The 23159-nt window shown below is 38.9% G+C and overlaps 1 protein-coding gene across 16 annotated transcripts in view; it reads left to right on the top strand.

Moving 5' to 3' along the window:
- LOC132589015 (gephyrin) overlaps window positions 1-23159 on the top strand; it is a 680040-nt gene that overhangs the window by 531702 nt on the left and 125179 nt on the right. For 9 of the 16 annotated variants that reach the window (XM_060261532.1, XM_060261538.1, XM_060261529.1 and 6 more), the window contains one exon: window positions 3989-4030. The exons of the other annotated variants lie outside the window; for them this stretch is intronic. In XM_060261532.1, coding sequence (XP_060117515.1) covers window positions 3989-4030 — 42 coding nt within the window. The remainder of the gene's footprint in view (window positions 1-3988; window positions 4031-23159) is intronic. 16 annotated transcript variants of the gene reach the window in all.

The raw sequence follows: 23159 nt of genomic DNA, 5'->3' as shown, positions 1-23159 counted from the left end.
TGTTTACTGAATGGTTTTTAAAAGCTAGTCATCTAGCTTCAATAGCTTTAAAAGCTAGTCAGTGAAGAGCATGCTACCATTGTCTTGCTTTAGGGCACAAACGTTAGGAAGCAGTGATGTATAAAATTCCCTTTGTCACATGGATTCTGTCAGTGGTATGTGTTTACATGTGAACATAAGTGGCCATGGGGTAAATGGATGTCTGTATATATACTAAGAAACTTATTTGAATCTCCTGAACCCACTCACTTAGCTTAAACATGAAATCGGATATTGTATGTTCTGTGTATACCTAACACTTGGTGACCAAATTCTTCACAAAATTGAAGTCATATTTCCTTCACAGAGACAGTGAGTCAAAAAGAAAATACAGTTAGATTGGCTGGCAGTATCCATCAGTTTATCTAATTCACAAGAATTCTTTGGCATAATTTCTTCACCAATGTTCTAAAATATTCTGTGTTGCTCTGCATGACTTGACAGGAGCGCATTGCTTTTTTACCCATTTAAAATTCATTCCTTCTCTGAAGGAAATGAAAAGTAAATCTTTACTTCCATACTCCTGGATAATTTTTTTCGATAATAGTGAACACACACAAAAAGTTGGCTACTGTTCTAGAGTTCATGGACATTTTGTTCTGATCCCGGATATTTCAACACACGAGTCTTAGAAATGTTATATTAACTATAAGTTACTCATTTTTAATGTCAGTTGTCTATTGAGACATTTAAATTTGTCTTCATCCTCACTACAGTAATATTCCTGGGGACAGTTATTTTATAGAATAAGAAAGTACCCAAGGCCTGCTGATTTTACAAAATAATCTGAAATACAAACAAATGAATAGCTAATTTTCATATCTCCTAGACTGATTTTGGAAAAGGATTTAACTCAGGAACCCAACTTAATACAGTGGAACAATCAAGATGAATGTTAAGAGTATTGTGTTAGCTTTTGGCTAGAACATCCCCCCCAGCTGCATGGTAGGCTAAACCCAGTTACACAATTCTATTCCTATTTAAGGTGGAACCTTTGTGTTATTTCAGAAACCACACCTGTGACATTAATTATTGGGCCCACTGCAATTCAAGAGGAAATGATGGGTTGTCTGAAAATGTTAATATTTTTAAAAGTCTTAATTTTCAAAAATACTTACCAACTATAGGAAGGGGCTGATAAACCTGATTTTTAGTATTCTATACTGCATTAAAAGGCATTCTTCTAGAATGGGATTTTTCTTTTATCTTTCGTGCTCTTCATATTCCCAGCATTGTGTATATTAAACAAGAATAGATAAAACAATAGAATACAGTATTTTAGGGGGGTTGCGTATTAATGTGAAAGAATTAGAGAGCATTTTAGGTCTAATATCTCTTATGAAGTAAGTATTAATGTTGACATTGAGAAGTTTGTCTCTTACATTTTAAAATCTCCAACTTTCTCAGAGTGGATTTGAATATTTCACCCAAGCCATTTTACTCCACAGGCTTCAGTTGCCTGTATAACATCTGTTGCTGTCCTGAAAACATCCTAGAAATTTTAAACTATTCAGGAAAGCATTCTCATCACTTAAATTTATGTTGAGAAATTGTAAACATGTTTCCACTGCACTGAAAATCAAGCTGAACTTTACTTTTTGACTTTCCATAAAAGGTCAGATATTTGCATAACAGGCTTGTGCATAGTTTATGGTTAACACATTATTTTATTGACTACTCAGTATAGTTCTTAGTAAATAGAGAACACTGAGTCCATATCAAGGATGTCTTTTTAAAGCTCCAAATGAAACTATATATTACCAAAAGGCAATCTAAAAACTGAATATGTCCCACAACCGATAATAAAAAAGTAGTGAAAACCTGGCATTTTTGTAGGTACTGTTTGTATTTGTGGAGGAGGGAGAACTTACACTGCAGCAACCCCGGCTCTGTGTCAGGGGTGGTGGGAAGATTTTATGTTTTACTTTATTCCATAGGAATAGATTTGGGTTTACACTTAATGGATGTAAATTAAGGAAGGCAAATTGGAGCTGGAGCTTAACTTGCCCTGGTGAGCCTACTGTCTGTAAGAGAGGGCCCCAGATTTAATTTGACCCATACAACACAATATAAGTGATTAAGAACTGAGAAATATATTCAAATAGCCTCTTCACTTCATGTGCATAAACTTGCTCTGCCTTCATTTTTTGATAGACCTGCTATTGTTCCATGGAACTCCAGAATTCTAGCTATCTGACTATCTACCTATTTACAGATAGAGAAAGTAAGCTGGGGACTGTTATCTTTCATATGGATTTTTAATTAATAATAACTGAAGGAACATAAAGTGCTTTAACTTACCAATTAAATTACTTGTTCTGAATACCCAATAAGAAGACAAATTTAGAATATTGTAGTGTTGCCTTCAAACAAATTAAAAGCAACATGAGAAGAGACAAATGGAAGTTTCCAATGTTGATTGTCAGCAGGAATAGCTTTCTCACATCATGTTTAGGTTAAAAAAAATGATGATGCCAGGGGATAATTTGACAAGACAATAAGATACTAATCATTTCATTAGAGACTAATGTAATGAGAAGATACATAAAATTTATTTGGATTTAACTTAAGATATAGTTATAGAACAATATTGCCTTGTCAGAAATGGTTAAAAGTCCTCTATGCCTAGCCAATACCTAACTTAAGGAACCCATCAAAAGTATAAAATGCTTGGGTTACTGACCTGGTTTTGCCATCCTCCAGGTGGGCCCTGGAGTTCTTCTGGGATCATAGGTGATCTTAAGATTACAAAGATAAGTTCCCCTGGAGAAAATGGCAGCTTCGGAGTATAGACTTCTTGCCATCACATTCCTGCTAAGCTCCCTCCCCTAACTCTGCCCTTCTAAGTCTCCACTCCCATATCTTCAGGAATTGGCCAGCATAGAGTTAGCAAACCTAGTTAACTACACCTGCTGACATATAAAATTATGCAGTGTATTAGTCCCAAATTCTCTCTGTCAGCAGGCCATAAACTGTCTGATTCCCAGTGAATCACTTAACTGCTGCTGCTTGCTTGGAGGCCTTGCAGAAAACATTGAACCTGGTCTTCTGCAGCATCCACTCCTTCTGTCCTTAAGAAAGCGCACTGAGAGTGACTGAATACAAATCAGTTGTGCCTAAAATGCTAACAAATCTTGAGTATTCACTCTTGCAATATAAGTTTGAAATATATTAATGGATGATGGGAATTCTCATAAAAACAGAGACTGAAGTCAGCCAACTCTTGCTATATTCCAGTGTTGTGTCCAGTGCATGGTTATCATATGGTTATGGATAGGACCAGTGTATCCTGTGTGCTTTCACTGCATGTTTAAGCTCCACCCTGTCAGTGTCCTGTGTAAATACAGCAATAAATACAGACATTTGGATGATTTATGAAAAGCTATAGCCTAAGCATATTTACTAGGAAGTACATTCCGTAGAATTCAGAAAGACTTGCATAAACATATTCATGATCATGGTGCAGCATTTGAAGCACTGGTGAAAGTATTTTCACATACAACTTCCTAATTTTCTCCAGCTTCTCATTTTTTACTGATATCTGGAAACATCAAAATAAGCCACCCAAGAGGATGCTTTTTATTTGGAAAGAAGCTCAAAACAATTTTCAGGTCTATACTTATGAAATTCAGAACTGTGTTTGAATATTCTGCATTTTGAATGAGGCTCATATTCATTAAACTCTTACCTCTCGAGAAGACTTAAAACTCAATTGTCATTTAGAATTATTGATGTAACTTTAGTCTAAAAATGCTTGCATAAAGCTTCCACCTTAAATGGCCTAACATATATAATAATTGCACCTGAAAGAATCTGGTTGTAGGAACCAAATGAAACCCTTGCTAATATTTCAGTGCTGGAACCACCTAAACAGAAAACCTTCTAAAGCCCTTACTGTGCCACCTTTTCCTTTTTTAACAATGTTTTCTTTTTCCCACTGCACAACCAGGCTCGGCTCCCTTCGTGTTCATCTACCTATAGTGTTTCTGAGGTATACTTTGCATGTGTCTGTCACTGTCAAAACTTTCACCCATCACCCTTTATTTAGTCATTTTTCTTTAATTTTATTTGGTCTTGCACTGTGCACAAGTGAGGAAAAATCAATTTGTTGGATTGATTCTGCATGCTTATCCTGCAACCATGTCCAGCATGGTTTAATACTACTATATCTTCTCAGTGTAAAGACCAATCAAGCAATTATTCCTTAGCACCATAGGAGATACCTTGAATGATTTCTTTATTAGGAAGCTGTTTAAATAGTGCTTAGAAACTCAAAATGCAGTGCCGTTTTAAACAACTGTTTTACCCAGAATCTCATTAGTATCTCTTGAACTCTGGTGATAGTTTAGCTGTTTTAACAATGTATCCAAATTATTACCTTTTTAATCTATGAATTCCTTTGGTATAGAAGCACTTTTACATTTTACCATTAAATAAGGTATTAACTACAATGTACCCAGAAATTTCAGGAATGGTGGCAGAATCACTTTTTCATTCAACATAATGCTTTCCTGTCAGTCTTTTTATTTTCAACCAAATACTTATAAACACTGGAAAACTTCAGGAACTCAGAATCATAGCTCATGTTCTCATACCCTCTATGGAACACAATTCAAGTCCCAATTGTCAAGAAGGGCTGAAGATACATTAGGTGTAAAATGTCCCCTGTGCAGATTTGTTATGCATCCTTTGTTGTTCAAGCATCATCAGAATGTAATTGCTATATTCTGCCTCCCCCTGTGCATGCAGAGTCTTTCTGCATACAGCTCCATGCATGTAGAGATATTGTTCCCTTCACATTCTCAGCCAAATGTGGTGCTGGGCAGTGCACATGACTATGCAATGCAATACAGTGCACATGGCTCCCTATGCACCCTGCACTGTGCTCATGTTTACATATTCATGCTTTCTGTGGAAGTAGCCTGCATACCAGAGATCTGAGAGCATCAGCTTGCCAGATGACTATAAGAGATGCAGCAGAGTTTAATGGGACCAAGTGTTGCAGTACAGGAAGTACAGAAAAATGTTGCAGTACAGGAAGACCAGCAGCTGTGCGCTCAGTTCAAGTCTTATTTATGTACATTGTTTATAGTTTCCCTTTCTCACTGAGACTGAAAGCAGATTACATAATATCAAATACAATCAACAGGATGGGATATTCAGTAAATTGTGGAACAGGGTTAGATTGCAGAAATCTGAAAACAAATCTGAAATAGCTGAAAACAAAGCATAAGCATTTAAACATGACATATTATATGATGCAGAAATTACACTGTAGGAGCATACTTACAACAACAGAAGGAATACAGTATTATAGTCTGCAGTCCAAAGTCTCTTTCCTGAACCAATTTATTACAATACAGCCTTATGATTTGTGTAAAAAAGCCCTCATGAGTAATTCAGTTTTGCACAGTTTGAGGAATGCCAGGAAAATGGGGGCCATTTTAATTCCAGCAGGCAGAAGAGCTGGTTTTTATACCCCACTGTTCTCTAAGAATCATAGAGTTGGAAAGGACTTCTACTGGTCCTTAAGGAGTCTGAAAGTGGCTCTCCCTGTTATGGCCAGAAGGCCAATCTATCTGAAAGAAAGGAGTTCTGGACGTGGGTCAAAGAAGCAAGCAGTTTTATTGCGTGGTTTGCAAAGCATGGGGAAGTCAGGGCGAGTGAACCCACCCAGAAATCCAAAGTCTGCAATGCAGTGCAGCTCATTTTAAGCCTCCCCTGTCCCACCTATTCTGGCTCTGTGGACCAATTGGCACACAGGCTCACAATCTATTCATCCTATCGCGTACACTCTAACACATGTGCACCCCGTGTTTCCCCCCTCCTCTCGGCGCTTTTACGACCATTAAACCTTAAGTTTCATTTTCTTACTTTTGGCTCACTTTAACTTTTGTTTCTTTATTCTGAAATACAGAATGGATAGGAAGCATAGAATGTAAGCTACATTCTTATCTACTTGGCTAAGCGAAGCATCCTGCTGCATAACTGTTTGACCCTGGGGTTTAGCTACATCCTGTTACACAGCACCACCAGGTGTCTTATAACAAAATGAAACATAATTTTCCCTGCTTCTTTATACCTTATCATCCCCACAACAGCCACCTTGTGAAGTAGGTGGAACTGAGAGGGTTCTGAGAGAACTGTGACTGGCCCGAAGTCACCAAGCAAGTCTCATGTGGAAGAGTGGGGAATCAAACCTGGTTCTCCATGTTGGAGTCTGCCGCTCTAACTACTACACCAAACTGACTCTTATGGGCAGCCAATGAAATGATTGCTGGATGGGAGTAATATGCATGTTCTGCCTAGCTCCCAATAATAACCAATTTGTGGCATTCTGCGAAGTATTCAGATAGAACACTAGCTGGGATTTCTTGTGCGTATGTGGGAGGAGGTGGTTCGTGCCTATTAGTATTACAAATGCAAGCTTAGTACCCTCCACTGATGGGCTTGATGGGCTTTTTCTCCTGGAAGTCAGTAGGAGTAAATAAAGAACTAAAGTTTATGACACAGATTGGATGGCCTCTCCACCACAGGCACTGTTGACTTCAATGTGTAGGGAAAGAGAGAATCTGCAAATAGTATTTTTTCCCCCTTGCTGCTGAAGTCCATTAATTCATTAAAAACAGAGTTGTGAGGTCACTTCAGTTCAATTGTCCCAGTACAACTTTGGACATCTTCAGATTCCCACATAACAAACTGTAGATGTGCTGTGTATCAACAAAGTGTCCACATATCTGACATGCTCTACTACTGGAATTTGGGGCAGAACCAATCATGAATATGGACGGACCAGTGACTGAGACACTGGAGTTCATAAGACTAAAATGGCAAATTAATATTCCTAATCATTAAATATTTGTATTGTTCTAACGCCAAGTTAATGTAAGATGGTTAGAAGAAGACATTTTTTCACTATCTTGACCTTCAGTAAGCAACAAAATGTCCCTTTAGGTTTTGTTTTCCAGAAAATATATGCTATCTCCCCAAATTAAACTCCCAAGTACTGGTATCATTATTTATAAAGTGTAGTGTGGGTCAACATAAGGGGATGAGAGGACTTGCTAAAAGAAGATTTGAACTTTTTCACAGCTGAGTTTCTGTTGCTTTGCTCATTCATTAAGCCAAAGGTTTATTGTCCTTGATTGCCCTCCAGCCAGTGCAGTATGAGAAGCTATACAGGCTTGGCAATGATGGGGATTTATGGGACCACCAGTACATTTTGGGTGTCTTATGGTTCTCTCTTTAAGATCCTTGACACAGTCTTGAACCTTTTCACTTCTAATTATTAATTTTACATTTGTTGTTTCTGCCATTAGCCTGTTCCAAATATAAACAGTACTACTGGATCTATCATTTTTGTCATGCTTATAAATGGAGAGTGTATTCAGGTTTATTCTTGGCATGTATAGGAATGCTATGACAGCCTCATATTTATCCCTTTTGTTGATATAAGGTACAGTACACACCTGAATAACTGATGCCAGGGAATAAACGGAAGGGAAGGTTATAACCTACACAGATATAACTTGGGTGCTTTGGAGCACCCAGAGGCATACTTCTGGACAGGGCTTTTTTGTAGAAAAAGTCTAGCAGGAGCTCATTTGTATATGAGGCCATACCCCCTGACATCGCTATTGTTCTGCATAGGGTTTTTTGTGGGAAAATCCCAGCAGGAACTCATTTGCATATTAGGCCATACACCCCTGACACCAAGGCAGCTGGAAGTGTGTTCCTGTGCACTCCTGCTTAAAAAAGCCCTGCTTCTGGAAACTGAATGCTGGACTAGATGGCAGAACAGTTTATGCAGGTGTTCAGTTAAAGTTTAAACCATGCTTAAACATAATATTTTAAAGCTCAGAAACATTAATATGTGTCAGATATGACATATCACCTGGACAATAATAATCTGAATAACAGAAAACCTTTCGTTCACCTTTTCATATTTCATGCCTCTACTTCATTTTAATTGGTTCTTTGCTTAGAAAGGGAACTGGAGCTTCCTTTGAGAAGTAAAATCAAGTACTTTATTTGATTTATATCCCGCCCTCCCCGCCGAAGCAGGCTCAGGGCGGCTTACAGCAATAAAATCACAACAATCAATTAAAATTTCATAGCATTAATACATCAATTTAAAATTCAGTAATTAAAAACAATCTGGTGCTAACATCATATGTAGTTGTTTCACTTCCGATGGCTTCAGTGTTCTTACATTTTCTCCTACCGTAATGGTAACTCTAAGTCAGTTAAAGGCCAACCAGAAGAGTGTGGTTTTACAGGCATTGCGGAACTGGGCGAGGTCCTGCAAGGCACTCATGTCCTCCAGCAGCTGGTTCCAGCAGTAGGGGGCTGCTACCGAGAAGGCCCTCTCTCTGGTGGATTTTAGTTTTGCCTCCCTTGGCCCAAGGATCACTAATAGGTTTTGGGTTCCAGATCTAAGTACTCTCTGAGGAACGTGTGGAGAGAGACGATCCCTAAGGTAAGCAGGTAAGGTAAGTATTTTGAAGCAGGGTAAGAGGCATATTTATAAAGGACTGACCAAACAGTTTCATTTTTTCTTCATATTAGAGTACAGACCTCAGTTTCTGATTATTCTTAGGTTCATTCTGCAGGGCTAATTGAGTGGATTTCTGAAGAAGTGTGTTTGCACACAAAAGTTTATATCTTGAACAAAACTTTGTTGGTCTTAAAGGTGCCACTGGACTCAAACTTTATACTGCTGCTTCAGACAAACATGGCTACTCACCTGAATCTATCAGATTGATTTTAGTGTTTTCTCTGCAAATATTTGGTCTTTGCTTTGTTCTGCTGAATGCTATTTCTTGGGAAACTATCTATGTTGTGCTCTCTCTTCAATATTTTCTTGCGTTTTAGAAAGTCACTTTAATGCTATTTACAGTTAATCCTTATAGATAGGCTTTCAGATTCTTGGAACTGTTTATAATCCAAATGGATTACAAATTTTCAATGCTATACAGCATCTTGGAAGGCAATTTCTAAAAAATACTACAGAATTTAAATAGCAGAAAACCACAATTATATTAACAAGTTTGAATTTAGGAAAACAGGGGCATTTATTTTATTTAATAGGATATTTCCTATTCATATCTACCAACACTTTCATAATTTTAGTTCATTATATTCAACGAAATCAAGTACTTTGCCAAGATTATCGTTATAACATTTTTTCAAAGACCTTTAGTATATTGTCAGATAAAAAACCACAAGTCCTGATAGATGCATTCCTATTGGTGTTACAGCAGAGGCATTTTTATTGCAATACATTTTAAGATTTCTACCCAAGTTTAGAAGGCATTAGCAAAGATACAGAAAATGCCAGTCTGAACGTATGTTTGAGAAATGTATTTATTTTGTGTTATTTGTAGTCTGCCTTTTTCAAGATTCAAGGGAGATTACATAAGGAAGTACAATTGAAAGGATCAGGGGGCATCTAATAAACAATGTAATAGGACTAGGATTTCAATAATTGAAATAAAACACAAATATCAAACATAACATAAACAATGCAAGAAAGGTTATTGTGTAAGTAGCAATATTGTACAGAGGGAGCAAGAATAATGTACAGCAACAATCAAGTAAATAAATAAATATAGTTGAATATCGGGGCAGATAAAAATAGTATGGTGGGTGGGAAAGACAGATGGAACCAGCGGAAAGTGATGTGCCATCTGCAAGTTCTTGCATGTTCCCCATCAGCACACAACTGGGCTTGGCCCAGGCACTAATAACATACTCCTTTCCCATAGATAATACATAATTTCAGAGGGTTAACTAAGTTAGCTGGTCTACAATCAAACAGATTCAAGTCCAGTAGCACCTCAAAGACCAACAAGAATTTCAGGGTATAAGCTTTTAGAACTCCCTTCATCAGGCACAAGTAAAAATGGAGATCTCAGTGTCCTTTTATTGTAGCCAAAAGGTGGGAGGGATGTTGTAAAGGATGCAGAAGTGCCATGATTATTGTAAAGAGTGCCAGTCCTCAATTGGGTCAACCTCCAGGATGCAGCTGGAGATCTGGGATTACACAACTGATTTCCAGGTCACAGAGATAAGTTCATCTGGAAAAATGACTTTGGAAGCACGATTCTATGACATTAAATCCTATTGAAGCTCCTCTCCTTCTCTTCAAGCTCCACCCACAAAATATCCAGGTATTTCTCAACCAAGACATGGCAACCCTAGTCCTTGAAAAAAATTTAAAGGAGATGTTACAATGTGTGATTGCTGAACTTAAGTTAATTCACAAGTTCATATGTTTTCTGTCCGAAGCATTTTCCATCTGCTCTAATCAAGCTGATTACAATATGCATGGTACCTTTGAATCCTTTACTAACATTCTTTACAGGAGGGATCCTCAACCGTCCGGCCACGGACCAGTACTGGTCCATGGCCTGTTAGCAGCTGGGCCGTGAGTTGTATAATTATTTTATTATACATTACAGTGTAATAATAGAAATAAAGTGCACAATTGTATCATCCTGAAACCATTCCCCTCCCCCCCAGGTTCATGGAAAAATTGTCTTCCATGAAACTAGTCTCTGGTGCCAAAAAAGTTGGGGACCACTGCTTTACAGCATCTCTCCCACTTGCTGACTAGAATAAAAGAACTCCAAGATCTCCATTTTTTCTTGAGTCTGTCAAAGGGAGCTTTGACTGTCAAATGCTTATACCCTGAAACTTCTGTTGGTCTGTGAGGTGCTACTGGAATCTAGGACTAGGGTTGCCATGTCTTGGCCTCCTCTGCCCACACTGCCCAAGTGAACTATCCTCAAGAACCAGCCTGGCTCTTGTTAGTTTGTTATGCCTTGCACCAGTGGGAGACGTTGGTGAGTGCCAGAGATGGTTGTGTACGGTGTTGTTGTCATTGTTTTTAAGTTAGGCTATTATCAATTGTATTTTTAGTTGTTACTTCATTGCTGTGAACCATCCTGAGCCTACTTGTGGGAAGGGTGGGACAAAAATCCAAAGATAAATAAAACTAAATAAATAAATAGTAATAGTGTAGTCTACAGCCCTGTTATCTCTATTGAAACATCTTCTTGAATAATTCTTTTATAATACAGCCCTGTACCTTTATTGCCCTTGTTTTACATAATTTGTCAAAATCCAAAAGTGCAGAATCCTTTCTGACCTCCTCAGGCAGACCATTCCATGGTAGGGCATCAGAGAAGAGGCAGCCCTGCAGATATGAGTCCCAAGGCCATGAAGGGCTTTGTATGCAATGGCTAGTATCTTGATTTGAGCTTGGTAACTAATAGGCAGCTATTGGAGTGGCTGTAGATTGGGAGTAATATGTGTGCACTGCCTACTTCCTGATCTTAAGTGAGCAGCAACATTCTGCACTAACTAGAATTCCCAAGTTGATTTTGAAAGGAGATGCATGGAATGCAGTGTGGTTGTCTAGTTTTGATGTTATCATTTTGTGGATCTAGGTTGCCAGATCAGCCATCATCTACCAGGCTTAACTAAATGGGAAGAAAGCAATTTTTTTTTTGCAGCTGCGTTAATTCATTTCTCCAGCATTAATGTTGGATCCAGTATAGCCCCTAAGCTCTTAACCCAGTCAGCAAGAGTCACCTGAACCCCATCAGAACTGGGAAGCACAATATCTGTCAAGACCTCAAGCTTCTAAGCCATCGTTACCTCCATCTTATTAGGGTTCAATTTCAATTTGTTCACTTTCAGCTATTTAACCACAGCAGCCAGGCAGAGACTCAAGATCTCTGCTTCATCCCCAGAAGATTTGGATAGAGTGGAATGTTATCAATGTACTGATGGCATCCAGTTCCAAAACTATTAAGATGTTTCTCATAAAGCCTTCATATATAGAGATTGAATAGCATAGGGAATAAGACTACACCCTGTGGGAACCTCACAGGACAAATCCCACACTGATAACAACTGGTCTCCACAGGCAATTCTTTGAACTACAAGGATTTAAACCAATTCAAAGTACATCCCCTGATACTTATTTCTGCCTCCAAATACTTTTACACAATAGCATGGTCTACTGTGTCAAAGGCAGCAGATAAATCCAGTAGGAGCAACAAAGAGACTATTGTCTACATTCAAACAGAAATCATCAGTTAAAATAGTAATTCCCAATTTTTTAGGCCACCTCCCCTTGGTTCTATAAACTCATCCCCAGTGTCCCCTACCCTATCCTATAAGAAGCATTATGCAAAGCAGTAGTTTGCACCAGCCACTAGTGAAGAGCATAACAATAAAATTCAAAACAGTAACAGTTAATTGCATGTTTATTCAAAATCCAATTAAAACTTTTTAGTTTATTCAACAAAATTGATGAACTTGATCCAGTGATACCAGTTTTTCAAGGAAGAACAGTTTGTTTTTCTACCCTGCTTCTCACTACCCAAAGGTGTCTCAGAGCAGCTTACAATTGCCTTCCCTTTCTCTCCCCATAACAGATATCCTGTGAGGTAGGTGGGGCTGAGAGAACTGTGACTGACCCAAGGTCTCCTATGTGGAGGAGTGGGGAATCATTCTCCAGATTTGAGTCTGCTGCCTTTAACCACTATACCACAGTGGCCCTTACAATCATTTGGCAGTTACCTGAGATACCACATTTAGTAGTTACTTCACTGTTCAGTACATTCTTAATGCAATGAATGAGCTTGCTGAAGTGATACCAGTTTTCCAATGCCTGATTCAAATTCACTTAGAAGGAGTCAAATCACCATACTGGCTTCAGCTCAGTATCAGTTTGTAATTCATTTAGTTCTTCCTCCACTACCCCAGCCTCCTTAATATCTAAAAATGGGTTTATCACCCAATCTAGAATTTACGTTGAAGAAGATCCTCAAATCACTTGCATATATCTTCATGCAGCATAATCCAGTGGTCATTTTCTTGTATCCCACCTTCCTCTTCTAGCTCAGACAAGCTCAGGAATTGGTATAGCTCATGACGGCTTATATTTCATTTCATTTTAATAGAGTTAATTGAATTAAATACAGAGATAACAGATTTGGCCTTATTAAGATTGATCTCATTTCCTTTCAACTGCAATTTCCCTTCATGGATCTTCACAAATAGTTCTAATAAATAAGCAATGTCATGCCTGATCTCTACATTCATCACTGTGCAAAGCACTAGTGTCTTTAAAAATCCATAACAGTGTTAAAAAGGTTATAAAAGCATCTCACACAGTTGTCTTCTGATAGCCAACAAATGTTGATGCGAAGTAGCAAATGTTGAAAATGTTCGTCATTCTCAACATAGGGCTCCTGAATAGTCAGTCATTGAGACCATGGATTTTAATTTTATTCACTGCAATAATGACTGTATGTAATGACTTGTGCTGGCAATCACTGCAGTTTTTCACAACCAAATGTTGGCAGTGAATGGACACAGTTAATGGTAAAGACATATGGCACATTTTTTTTCCAAATATGCAACACACAATAGTGACCAGACATTGATGGTGCTCTGTTAGTTGCACAAGCAATTATATTAGTAAGTGGAATTTACTTGTCTTTGAAGAACTGCTCAACAACACAAAATACTGAATATTATCTGTTCTTAGTTGCCTTGCAAATAATAACTGATGAGCCAAACTATTATAAAGTGGACATAAGTGTGAAGGAAAGATTCATTGCCTGACAAAGTTGACTCACCTAGCTGTAATGCAAATTCTGTTGTCCTTAGTGTTCTGTACAATGTATTGTCCACATTTTCAGCCATTTCATCTCTGCATATTTGCGCGGCATTGTTGCTGAGAGGAATAATCTCTCGAGATTTACCAGCAAAAGCTTTAAAAATGACAGAGACAAAAACACATGTGGTGATGACAGTTTCTCAGAATGCAGTAGGCTGACGGAGTATTTAGTAAGTAAGTAAGTAGATTTTTATTTATACCCCGCCCTCCCCGCCGAGGCAGGCTCAGGGCGGCTTACAGGACATTTAGTAAAAATTCTGATCATTTCCACCATATTTCAGCACTATGCAGAGGCAGAAACTTGAAGTCCCATTTGCCAGCATGGTACCATAAATAGGTGAACAATACAGTCAAAGGCATCCACCTCCAGTGCCCATCACCAGCCCCTTGCCTCTTAGTGCCCCCCTTGGTAATCACATTGCTCCCAAGGGGTGGTACTACCCACTTTGGGAACCAATGATCTAAAGCTACCAGCACCCTATTCCATGACCTAATTTGACTTGAAGCTGGACTGAAAAGTATCCAGAGCACATAAACTATTCAAGAAAGCCTATAGTTGGTCTACAACTGCTCTTTCTCTAGAAACAGGGCAATAATTGGCCACATCATTTTTCTGTAGGGTTCGTTTTTTAAGCAAGGGATGAATGACCATCAACTTGAATGGCCTAGGGAAGATGCCCTGAGTCAGTGAATGATTTATGATAGACATAAATTTTATTTATTTACTTTTTTTTTAATTTACAAAATGTATACCCCACTATATGGTTTTAGGCTTTAAAAGTCCTCCTGGGATCCACAGCTCAAAGGTCCATATGCCAGTCCAGCAGGTCAGGCAAAAATTTTCTTAATTATTGCAGAGAAGGTGAAGTGACCTCCAATAACAGTGATTATTAAGGCAAAGCAAATTAAAGTGTTTCCAGAGGCTCACAAGCAGCAACTTCAATTAAAATCAGGCAAAAATTTTCCAGACGTCGAAGACAGGGAAAGTTTCCTACCCCAAAAAAAGATGTGCATGATTTAAAAAAAAAAAAAAATTCCTCCTGCTTAGCTTTATTCTGAAAGAGAAAACCTTAACTCTCTGCCCCTCCCTCCATCAAGTCCAGCTATTAATTAACATGACTCAGAAGCTCTGACTAGATGAATGCTGGACTGTTTCTGCAACTACTTGCAAAGTCAATGCTCTGCTTTTAGTTCATTGGAGTTTCTCTTTTGGGCCTGAGCCAGTCTCTTTCTTACACCCACTTTTCTCCCCTCTCCCCTTTTCTCCCCTCTCCCCTTTTCTCTCCAATGACTACCAAAGGAGTTAACAAATTAAAACATAATAAAACCACATATTAAAAACAGTGAAAACCAACAAAAACCATTTAAACCATAGCTGAAATACATATAAAGCATAAAAACAAAACATAAGAGTTCCCAATCCCAAGCTGGGAGACCAATTCCCATAGGGTATAATGGAGAATTGATCCACAAGTATCTGGGGGGGAGCTGTTTTTTGAGGTAGAGGCACCAGATTTGCAGCATAGCATCCAATGCCTCTCCTCAAAACACCCTCCACATTTCAAAAAGATTGGACTAGGAGATCCAATTCTATGAACCCCAAAAGAAGGTGCTCCTACCCTTCATTATTTCCAGTGCAGGGAAAGCATTTTAAAGGTACGCAGTCCCTTTGGAGTACAAGGGGACCAGAACTCCCTTTAGAGTAAAAATATGCTTGTCACAACCTTGCTCCTGGCTCCATCCCCAATGTCTCCTGACTCCACCCCCAAAGTCACCAGATATTTCTTGAATTGGACATGAAAACCCTATAAAACAGGGCAGGAAGAAGGGATCCTTGAGGAAGCTAAATGAAACAAGTCTTTTATCAACTAGTGGTAGATGACAACAGAAGGAAACAAAAAAGTTTCCCTGAGGAAAGAGTTTCAGAATTTAGTCAGTGACTTATTTATGTGGGCTTTATATGATTTCAGTAACCTAGAGTCTGTCAACCAAAACAATTTGCAAGAACCAAAAGTCTGCCCCCATCACCACAAGAAACTGTGTTATCTCTGAATACCTTTAGCCAGGCCCCCCCTTTTTTTTTTTAGAAAAAGCCCAGCAGGAACTTATTTGCATATTAGGCCATACCCCCTGATGCCATGCCAGCTGGAACTGCTTTCTTTTGCGTTCCTGCTCAAAAAAAGCCCTGCTTTAAGCCTAATTGTGTTGCATCTTTACGGATTGTTCATGGCAATCTCCATTGCACTAACCAAACTAACATTTTCTTAATATTTTTTACATCTCTAAGCATTAATGATATTACATAGTATAGCAATTCTTTCAAAATTCTTCCAAGCCAACATAATCCTGTAATGTTAAAGTTTTGATTTTTCAGTAAATATTTCATAGCATGGAGATTGCTCTCTTGCTTCATAGTGTCCTATGGCTATATTATGATGCACTATATTCACTTTACATTTTTCTCTTGTGGTAGAACTTTGCAGTCTGTGATAAAGATTTGCCCATATGGTACATATTTTTATGTATAATTCTTGTTAAGAAGATTTCTGAAGTGTACTTCATTAAACATATAAATAGAAGTTTCTGTTGTTATAAATGCATTTATTATATATATTTTTTAAAAAAAATAGACATTTCATTACCATAACTCTCACACAGAGTGTTAGATCATGTTAGCTGTGCTCATGTATAGATTTATTTGAACTTCACTTTTGCATTTTATGTAATGCCACCTATAATTGGTATGTGAGTGGATGGGCCAAAGTGTGCTTATTTATTACATTCTTTGTAGACCGTTTATCCAATGGCACATTTTTAAAAATTCGTTGTTGCCTTCAGCCTTCTCTTTCTGTATCTCTGCTCATTTGTCTCTAGCTTCTGCATGTGCTATGGTTGACAGCAGGGGTCATTTCATAGAAAAGGAGGTGCCAGAGTTCATTAGCACAACATACTGGCATAACTCATTTGCATATGCCGCACACCCCTGACATCACTGGAAGGTGTACTAAATTGTATCAGCTCAGCATCTACCTTAAAATGCTTCTTAAATTATAATTGTCATAATAAAACCTTTACTCCCATCATACTTTTTAAAATTACTTTCTCCTATGTGGCCACAGTGGCATGTTGAAGATTGCCATCTGTCTGCTTTATATGTTTTTTGTAATTTTCTCTTTTTTTGTGGGGGAAAATATTGGAAAGTTTGTCAAATCTTAGAGTTCAGCAAAATTCTCACAGGGAGTTTGAACAATGAAGCCCAGAAGCAAGCAGGGTTTTTGGGGGGGAGGGGGTAAGAAAGAGCACAATAAAATTTAGAGGTTCTGGAGCTCCGCTCCTGTGAGCTCCTGCCGAAAATGAGGCCTGGTTGACAGAATGCTGAAAGACAATGATGAAGGAAGCCTTCCAATATACTTAGGAAAGGTATGGCAGCAGTTAAATATTTATCTAGTTCAATAATTCCAACTACTAAAAATTAGGTAAGAAAGCAAATGTGAATAAGATGGTTCTTTGACAAGGGTTGCCAACCCTTGGTTGAGAAATACCTGGAGATTTGGAGGTGGAGCCTGGAGAGGGAGAGATTTGGGAAGAAATGGGACCTCAGCAGGGCAAAGTGCCAGAGAGACAAGCCTCCCAAACAGCCATTTTCACCAGGGGAACTGATCTCTGTTGCCTGGGAATCGGCTGTAAAAGCAGGAGATCTCCAGGGCCCACCTGGAGGTTGGCAGCTCTACCTTTGACCCTTGTCTGGAGTGTATTAAGAGAAAGAGGTTATAAGAGATCTGTAATATGGCTAAGAATTGGCACAGTTTTTCATGTGGAACAGGAATACCGGTTAGGGTTCCCAAGTCCAACCCCCAAAATATCTGGGGACTTTGGGGGTGGAGCCAGGAGACTTTGGGGGTGGAGCCAGGAGACAAGGGGTGGAGCTAGGGGAGGGGGGAAACGGCGAGCCACCCCTGCGCAGCTGACGCCTCTTCTCTGCTCGCCGTGGTTGCTCCTCTAAGATGGGCTCAAGGTGAGCCCATCTCGGAGGAGCAGCCACGGCGAGCGGAGAAGAGGTCGCCGCGCCGCTGCTGCCTCTCCTCCTCCACCTCTGGGGTGGAAGTGGAGGGGGGTGGGTGGAGGCGGGCCGGGGGCGTGGCGAGCCTCGAGTCCAGGTCCTAAAAGGGCCCAGATTTGCGGCTCGCCATGCTCCTGGCCTGCCTCGCCCTCCCCTGCGCTGCTGCCGCCTCTTGGCTGCACCTCTGAGATGGGCTCAGCCTGGGCTCATCTCGGAGGAGCAGCTGCGGTGGGAGGGGAGGGGGCAGCAGCGGCGCGGCGGCCTCGCCGGCTCCGGGATGCGGCGGCTGGCCATGCTCCCCGGCGCCGTTTCCACCCCCTCTCCCCACTTCTGTTTTTTGGGGGAGCGGGGGAAGAGGGTGGAAATCTTGGGGTCCCCCGCCAGGGCGGGAGGGTTGGGAAGCCTAATACCGGTACATGCATTTTTTGAGGAACTGAATAATAAAGCTTGATTCTTTTTAAAATTTCGCCCTATTCTGTTTAGCAGGAACAAAAGAATAATTGATTGTTGTTGTTGTTCAGTAACACAGTCGAGTTCGACTCTTTGCGACCCCATGGACAAAGCCACACCAGGCCCTCTGCTCTTCCAGCATCCTCCGAAGTCTGCTCAAATGTGTGTTAGTTACATCAGTAATGCTGTCCAGCCATCTAATCTTTTGCCATCCCCTTCTTCTTTTGCCTTAATAATTTATTACCTTGGCTTTAATGACCCATGAGCAGATTTTTTTCCACCTCCCACTTCTTGGTGCAGCCCAGTGAAAAGTGAGTCCTGAGCAGGCTCATAGTCATAATGGTGCAAAAACCATTTTGTCATGCCCCACCAATCAACACTAAGCGTGAATGTGAAATTAGATATTTCAAGTGCAAATTCTTTACGTATAACAGGAAGGAGTTGAGATAAATGTTATTAATCCTGTCAAAAACCTTCCAGTGGCGACTTCTCTATGCATTTGACTAGAACAAAATTAAAAGCAGGGCTGATTTTAAAACCCTGCAGAGGGGAGGAAAGTAAAATAATGTTGGAATAAAGCAGAAAGAGAGAGAGATTAAGGGATGGGGTAAAACTCAGAAGAAAGCAAGAAAAAGCTAGAGCAGGACAGTGTCCCACAATAGTCCTGTAAAACTCTTAACACTGGGGTAATTATTTTTGACAGAACAGGAGACTAATAAGAGATTGAGGCCCAGAGGTAAGTAAATACAAATATTTTTGTCAATATATTCTACCCCACAGCAGTCTTATTCACAGGGAAGGTTTTGGTGTTTGCTCTGATGATGAAATGTTGGTGGGAAAGCATCTTTCCCACGGGAAATTCAGGGATCATGCCAGTGCTGCATGACCCTATGTTTATTCACTAGAAAAGAATCCTACTCACAGCCTGATCCTATGCATTTTATTGACTTTATTATAATCTACCTTTCTCAGTGAGACCCAGAATTGGTTACACAATGTAAAACAATGCAGCCAATCAGATAAAACATTTAATAAACAATGCAAAAAGACTAGGATTACAGCAATTTGAAAGAGATCAAAAATCATTACACATGAGATGTGAAATACTGCAGAAAGCAATACAGTAAGAACAAAAAAAAATACTTATGGCAAACAGATAATACATAATATACCATGATATAACCATAGTCCTGTTCCTTTTATAAAAGCTCTTTCTTGAACCATTCCATTATCACATAGCCCTGATTCCTTTACAAAAACTTCCTCTTGAACCATTCTATTTTACATAGTTTACAAAATCACAAAAGTGAGGGAGCTTTCCTGACTTTCACAAAATGGAAGTGCCAACAAAAAATGCATGTGTTTGGGCAGTTCCTGAGCTTACCTAATTGTTGAGTGATACTATTAGAAGCCTTGATCAACTGTTGATTAACAGAGAAAAGAAGTTTGTATTTACAGTTTCAGGCATCAGTAACTGGAAGAAAGACTTCTGTACTACTTCAGTTCTGCAAACTATGTAAAACAGTTGTTTGGCAGCACGTTTTTATAAATGTAATACAGAACCAGACTGTAGTTTATGCTACAGTGTACGCTATGTATTATTAATAACAACAACAATAATAAATATTAAATTCTGTTCGCTAGGCCGCCCTTCCCTACATGTTCTATCATGTTCTTACAGCATTGTTTTATTTTTTGTAATTCCATTTTTTGCATTGCTTGACACAGCATGTCTGATATATTTTGCATTTTTCTAATTTTTGTAATCTTTGTCCTATTGCACTGCTTATTAGATCTTTCATGCTATTGGATGGTAGCCCATCTTGAGTCTCAAGAAGAAAATTGGTAAATAAATAATAAAGTATAAATAAAGTAAATAAATAACGATGGGCTGACTACAACTATACTCATTTGCCCCACCAATAAAAAAAGTTCTGGCTATGGGCATAGTCCTGAGCATCAGGGCATCCTTGGATACTGCACGGAAGATGTTATGGTGGCTGCAGAAGGAATTGGATGAAATCTCCCTGTTACTAGGTAGAAGAACTGATCTAGATCCAAGCCAATTATATTAACAGCAAAATACACACAAACATAGCTCAATGCATATCAAAGGTATCAGTTTATTTGTAGCTGCCAACAGTATAGTATAAATATAACTATCTATAGTTAACTCTTTAATTCTTGCTAATAAAACAATATTTAATTCAAGCCTTCAAAACCTGTGGTCCAAGCAAAAAGTCTACCTGCCTTTGTTTGACAGATCAGCTATGCAATCCTGTACAGGGTTATTCTAGTCTAAATCTACTGAAATCAGTGGGTTAGACTGGAATAACTATTGTGGGACTGCAATGTAAGCTGTGGTTCTGATTGTTGGTTCAAAAGTTATGGCAGTATGACTTAGCTGATAAGAGAATAACTTCAGCATGGCTCCCCAACATTTTTGAGCTACAAGCACTTTCAGAATTGTGACACAGGATGGTGGGTGCAACAACAAAATAGTTGTCACAAGAGGTGAAGCCAACCACAAAATGTCAAGAAGAAAGGCTCCATGTAACACTTCAATATTTCAGACAGAAGCTCTTTTAACAGGGTACCTTTTAATCTGCATTACCAATCAGATCTCCAGTGGCTAATCAGAAGACCTGCTGGGTGAAAGCCTCACATGGCCCCTCCCATTTTCTAAAAAGTTGGAGGGTGTAAGGAAATGTGTCAGTGGGTGCCATGGTGCACCCACAGGCACCAACTACACTGAGGACCCCTGAACTATGGACACCTCAATTTTGATCCATCAGAGTTCTTCCAATACTTAGCTTTTAGTATGTATCACAAAATGCAAGGAATAATAACCAATAATAACTAACTTCAAAATGTCTACTTTAAAAACAGTTGGTTGTACCTTGAAAAAAAAACAAGGCATAACATATATTTTAATAATATTAGGGATATTTTATCATGAACAAAATTTACATTTTAAAATGCAGAACTTACATTTATAGGTTGTAAAAGAGTTTCTGGATTTAACTCATTTCACACATTTAAATTTTATTGGCAACCGTAATTCTCACAACCAGGCCACACATCCCTGATGTGGCCAATCCTCCAAGAGTTTACAGGGCTCTTAGTACTGGAGGATTGGCTACATCAGGGGTGTGTGGCCTATTATGCAAAGGAGTTCCTGCTACAAAAAAAGCCCTGCCCACAATTGTTCCTCCGTCTGAAAACAAAGAACAACTTTAAACCATGACCATGAAGCAAGTTGGGTGTGCCATGGAATACATTAAGAAAAATGTATTTTTAGTCTTCTCTCTTATATTATTTTTTGAGAATGATTAACTTGACCTCAGGAATATATGCCCATTACAGTAAAAAATTTAGTTTCATTCAGACATCTCAGTTAAATTTGTTTGTTTGATCAACTCATACCTGTTTTATTCGCAGACCTGAATGTTTTCTCCTTCACTTACACATGGTACCTCAGTAGGAAACTTTTGGGTTACAAAGTCTTTAGTTTGTAATGGCTTATGAATGCAAACACTGTAACAAATGGAGTCTGTTTCTTTCCCAATAACTGGGATTCCAAACCAGAAATATTTGATCGCAGCTCTCCATGTGATAACAGACCAGAAGGCATGTGTAAGCCTTGAAAATAAACCAAATTCACCAACTGCAAAAGTCTTATTATTAGGTCTCAAATTGGGCTTCACAAACAAATGTTATTTCAACATGACCTGACAAGATAAAATTTGATGTATAATTCAATTCCAACTGTGTTAGTCTGTTGTATCAAAAACAAACAGGAGTCCTGTGGCACCTTATCAATTAACTTTTTAAATTATACCATAAACATCTGTGCACTAGAGTCCCCTTTCTTTATTTGTTTGTTTTTCACATTTATATTCTGCCCTCCCTATAAGCGGGCTTAGGGCAGATTACAGACAAACAATTAAGCAATTCAGCTTCACAGTATTACAGAATTCAAAATACATTCAAACAAGAACTTAAAAACAAATTGCGCCATTTGTTATGTGCAGTCTCCAAAACTGCTGCTTCTGGACTCTGGGTTTTGTTTAATTTAGGCCATGGGAAAGTGGTGTCTTCAGCAAGTTTGTACGACTCGTGTGGGATAATTTTTCCTGCCACAGTTTTTAATGTATGGTGAATTTGTGCTCTTTACCAAACGGTAAGGCTTCCCAACATTTTCCACTTAGTAAGCTGTCACCTTTATTTCTTTAAAGTCTGCCATATAGTTGGGTTCTTCCAAATACAGAGGAACCAAGTGCTACATTACTGAAGAGTTAGTTGCTTTCTAATTCCTATTTCCTGTTTTGTTTGTAGGGAAATTATCTTTACTTTAGAGGAGAACAGTTATTTACCCTGAAAGTATGTTAACATTTAAATACTAGATCCCCCCCCCCAAAAAAAAAATTGCAACCAATATGGGCATATTTTGTTTCTTGCTTTCATTAAATTATATCTTAAATTAGGTATTTACATATTTCTATTTCTATTCTATTCCTTTAATCCACTCCCCAATTCTATCCAACTCCTTAATCCCCCATGCATGGCTGGAGTTAGCCTTTATAAATTGTGGGAACCAATCTTCATTGAAAAAACCACCTACTAGGGAAATACCCGGCACAATCCACTTTCTTAGTTTATCCCATATTCTTAATGAATTTTTCAGGAAGGGATTCGCTGGTATAGAATATGATCTCTTCTGACATTTAGACCAGAAAGTTCCTCTCAAAAAGAAGGGGATAACATACTCTTGTTCTATACTGATCCAAGTTTTTACCAGATTTGTCCTAATAATTTTAACTGTTTGGGTAAGGTTAGCTGCATAGGGTGGCCAGATCGTCCCGACCACCCGGGAAAGTCCCGCCCCTGCCCCCAAATTCCCGCCTCACG

This window comes from Heteronotia binoei, chromosome 21, assembly GCF_032191835.1.
Source record: "Heteronotia binoei isolate CCM8104 ecotype False Entrance Well chromosome 21, APGP_CSIRO_Hbin_v1, whole genome shotgun sequence".
NCBI lineage: Eukaryota > Metazoa > Chordata > Lepidosauria > Squamata > Gekkonidae > Heteronotia > Heteronotia binoei.
The sequence above is the reverse complement of the archived record's forward strand: the minus strand, read 5'-3'. Positions and strand labels throughout refer to the sequence as shown.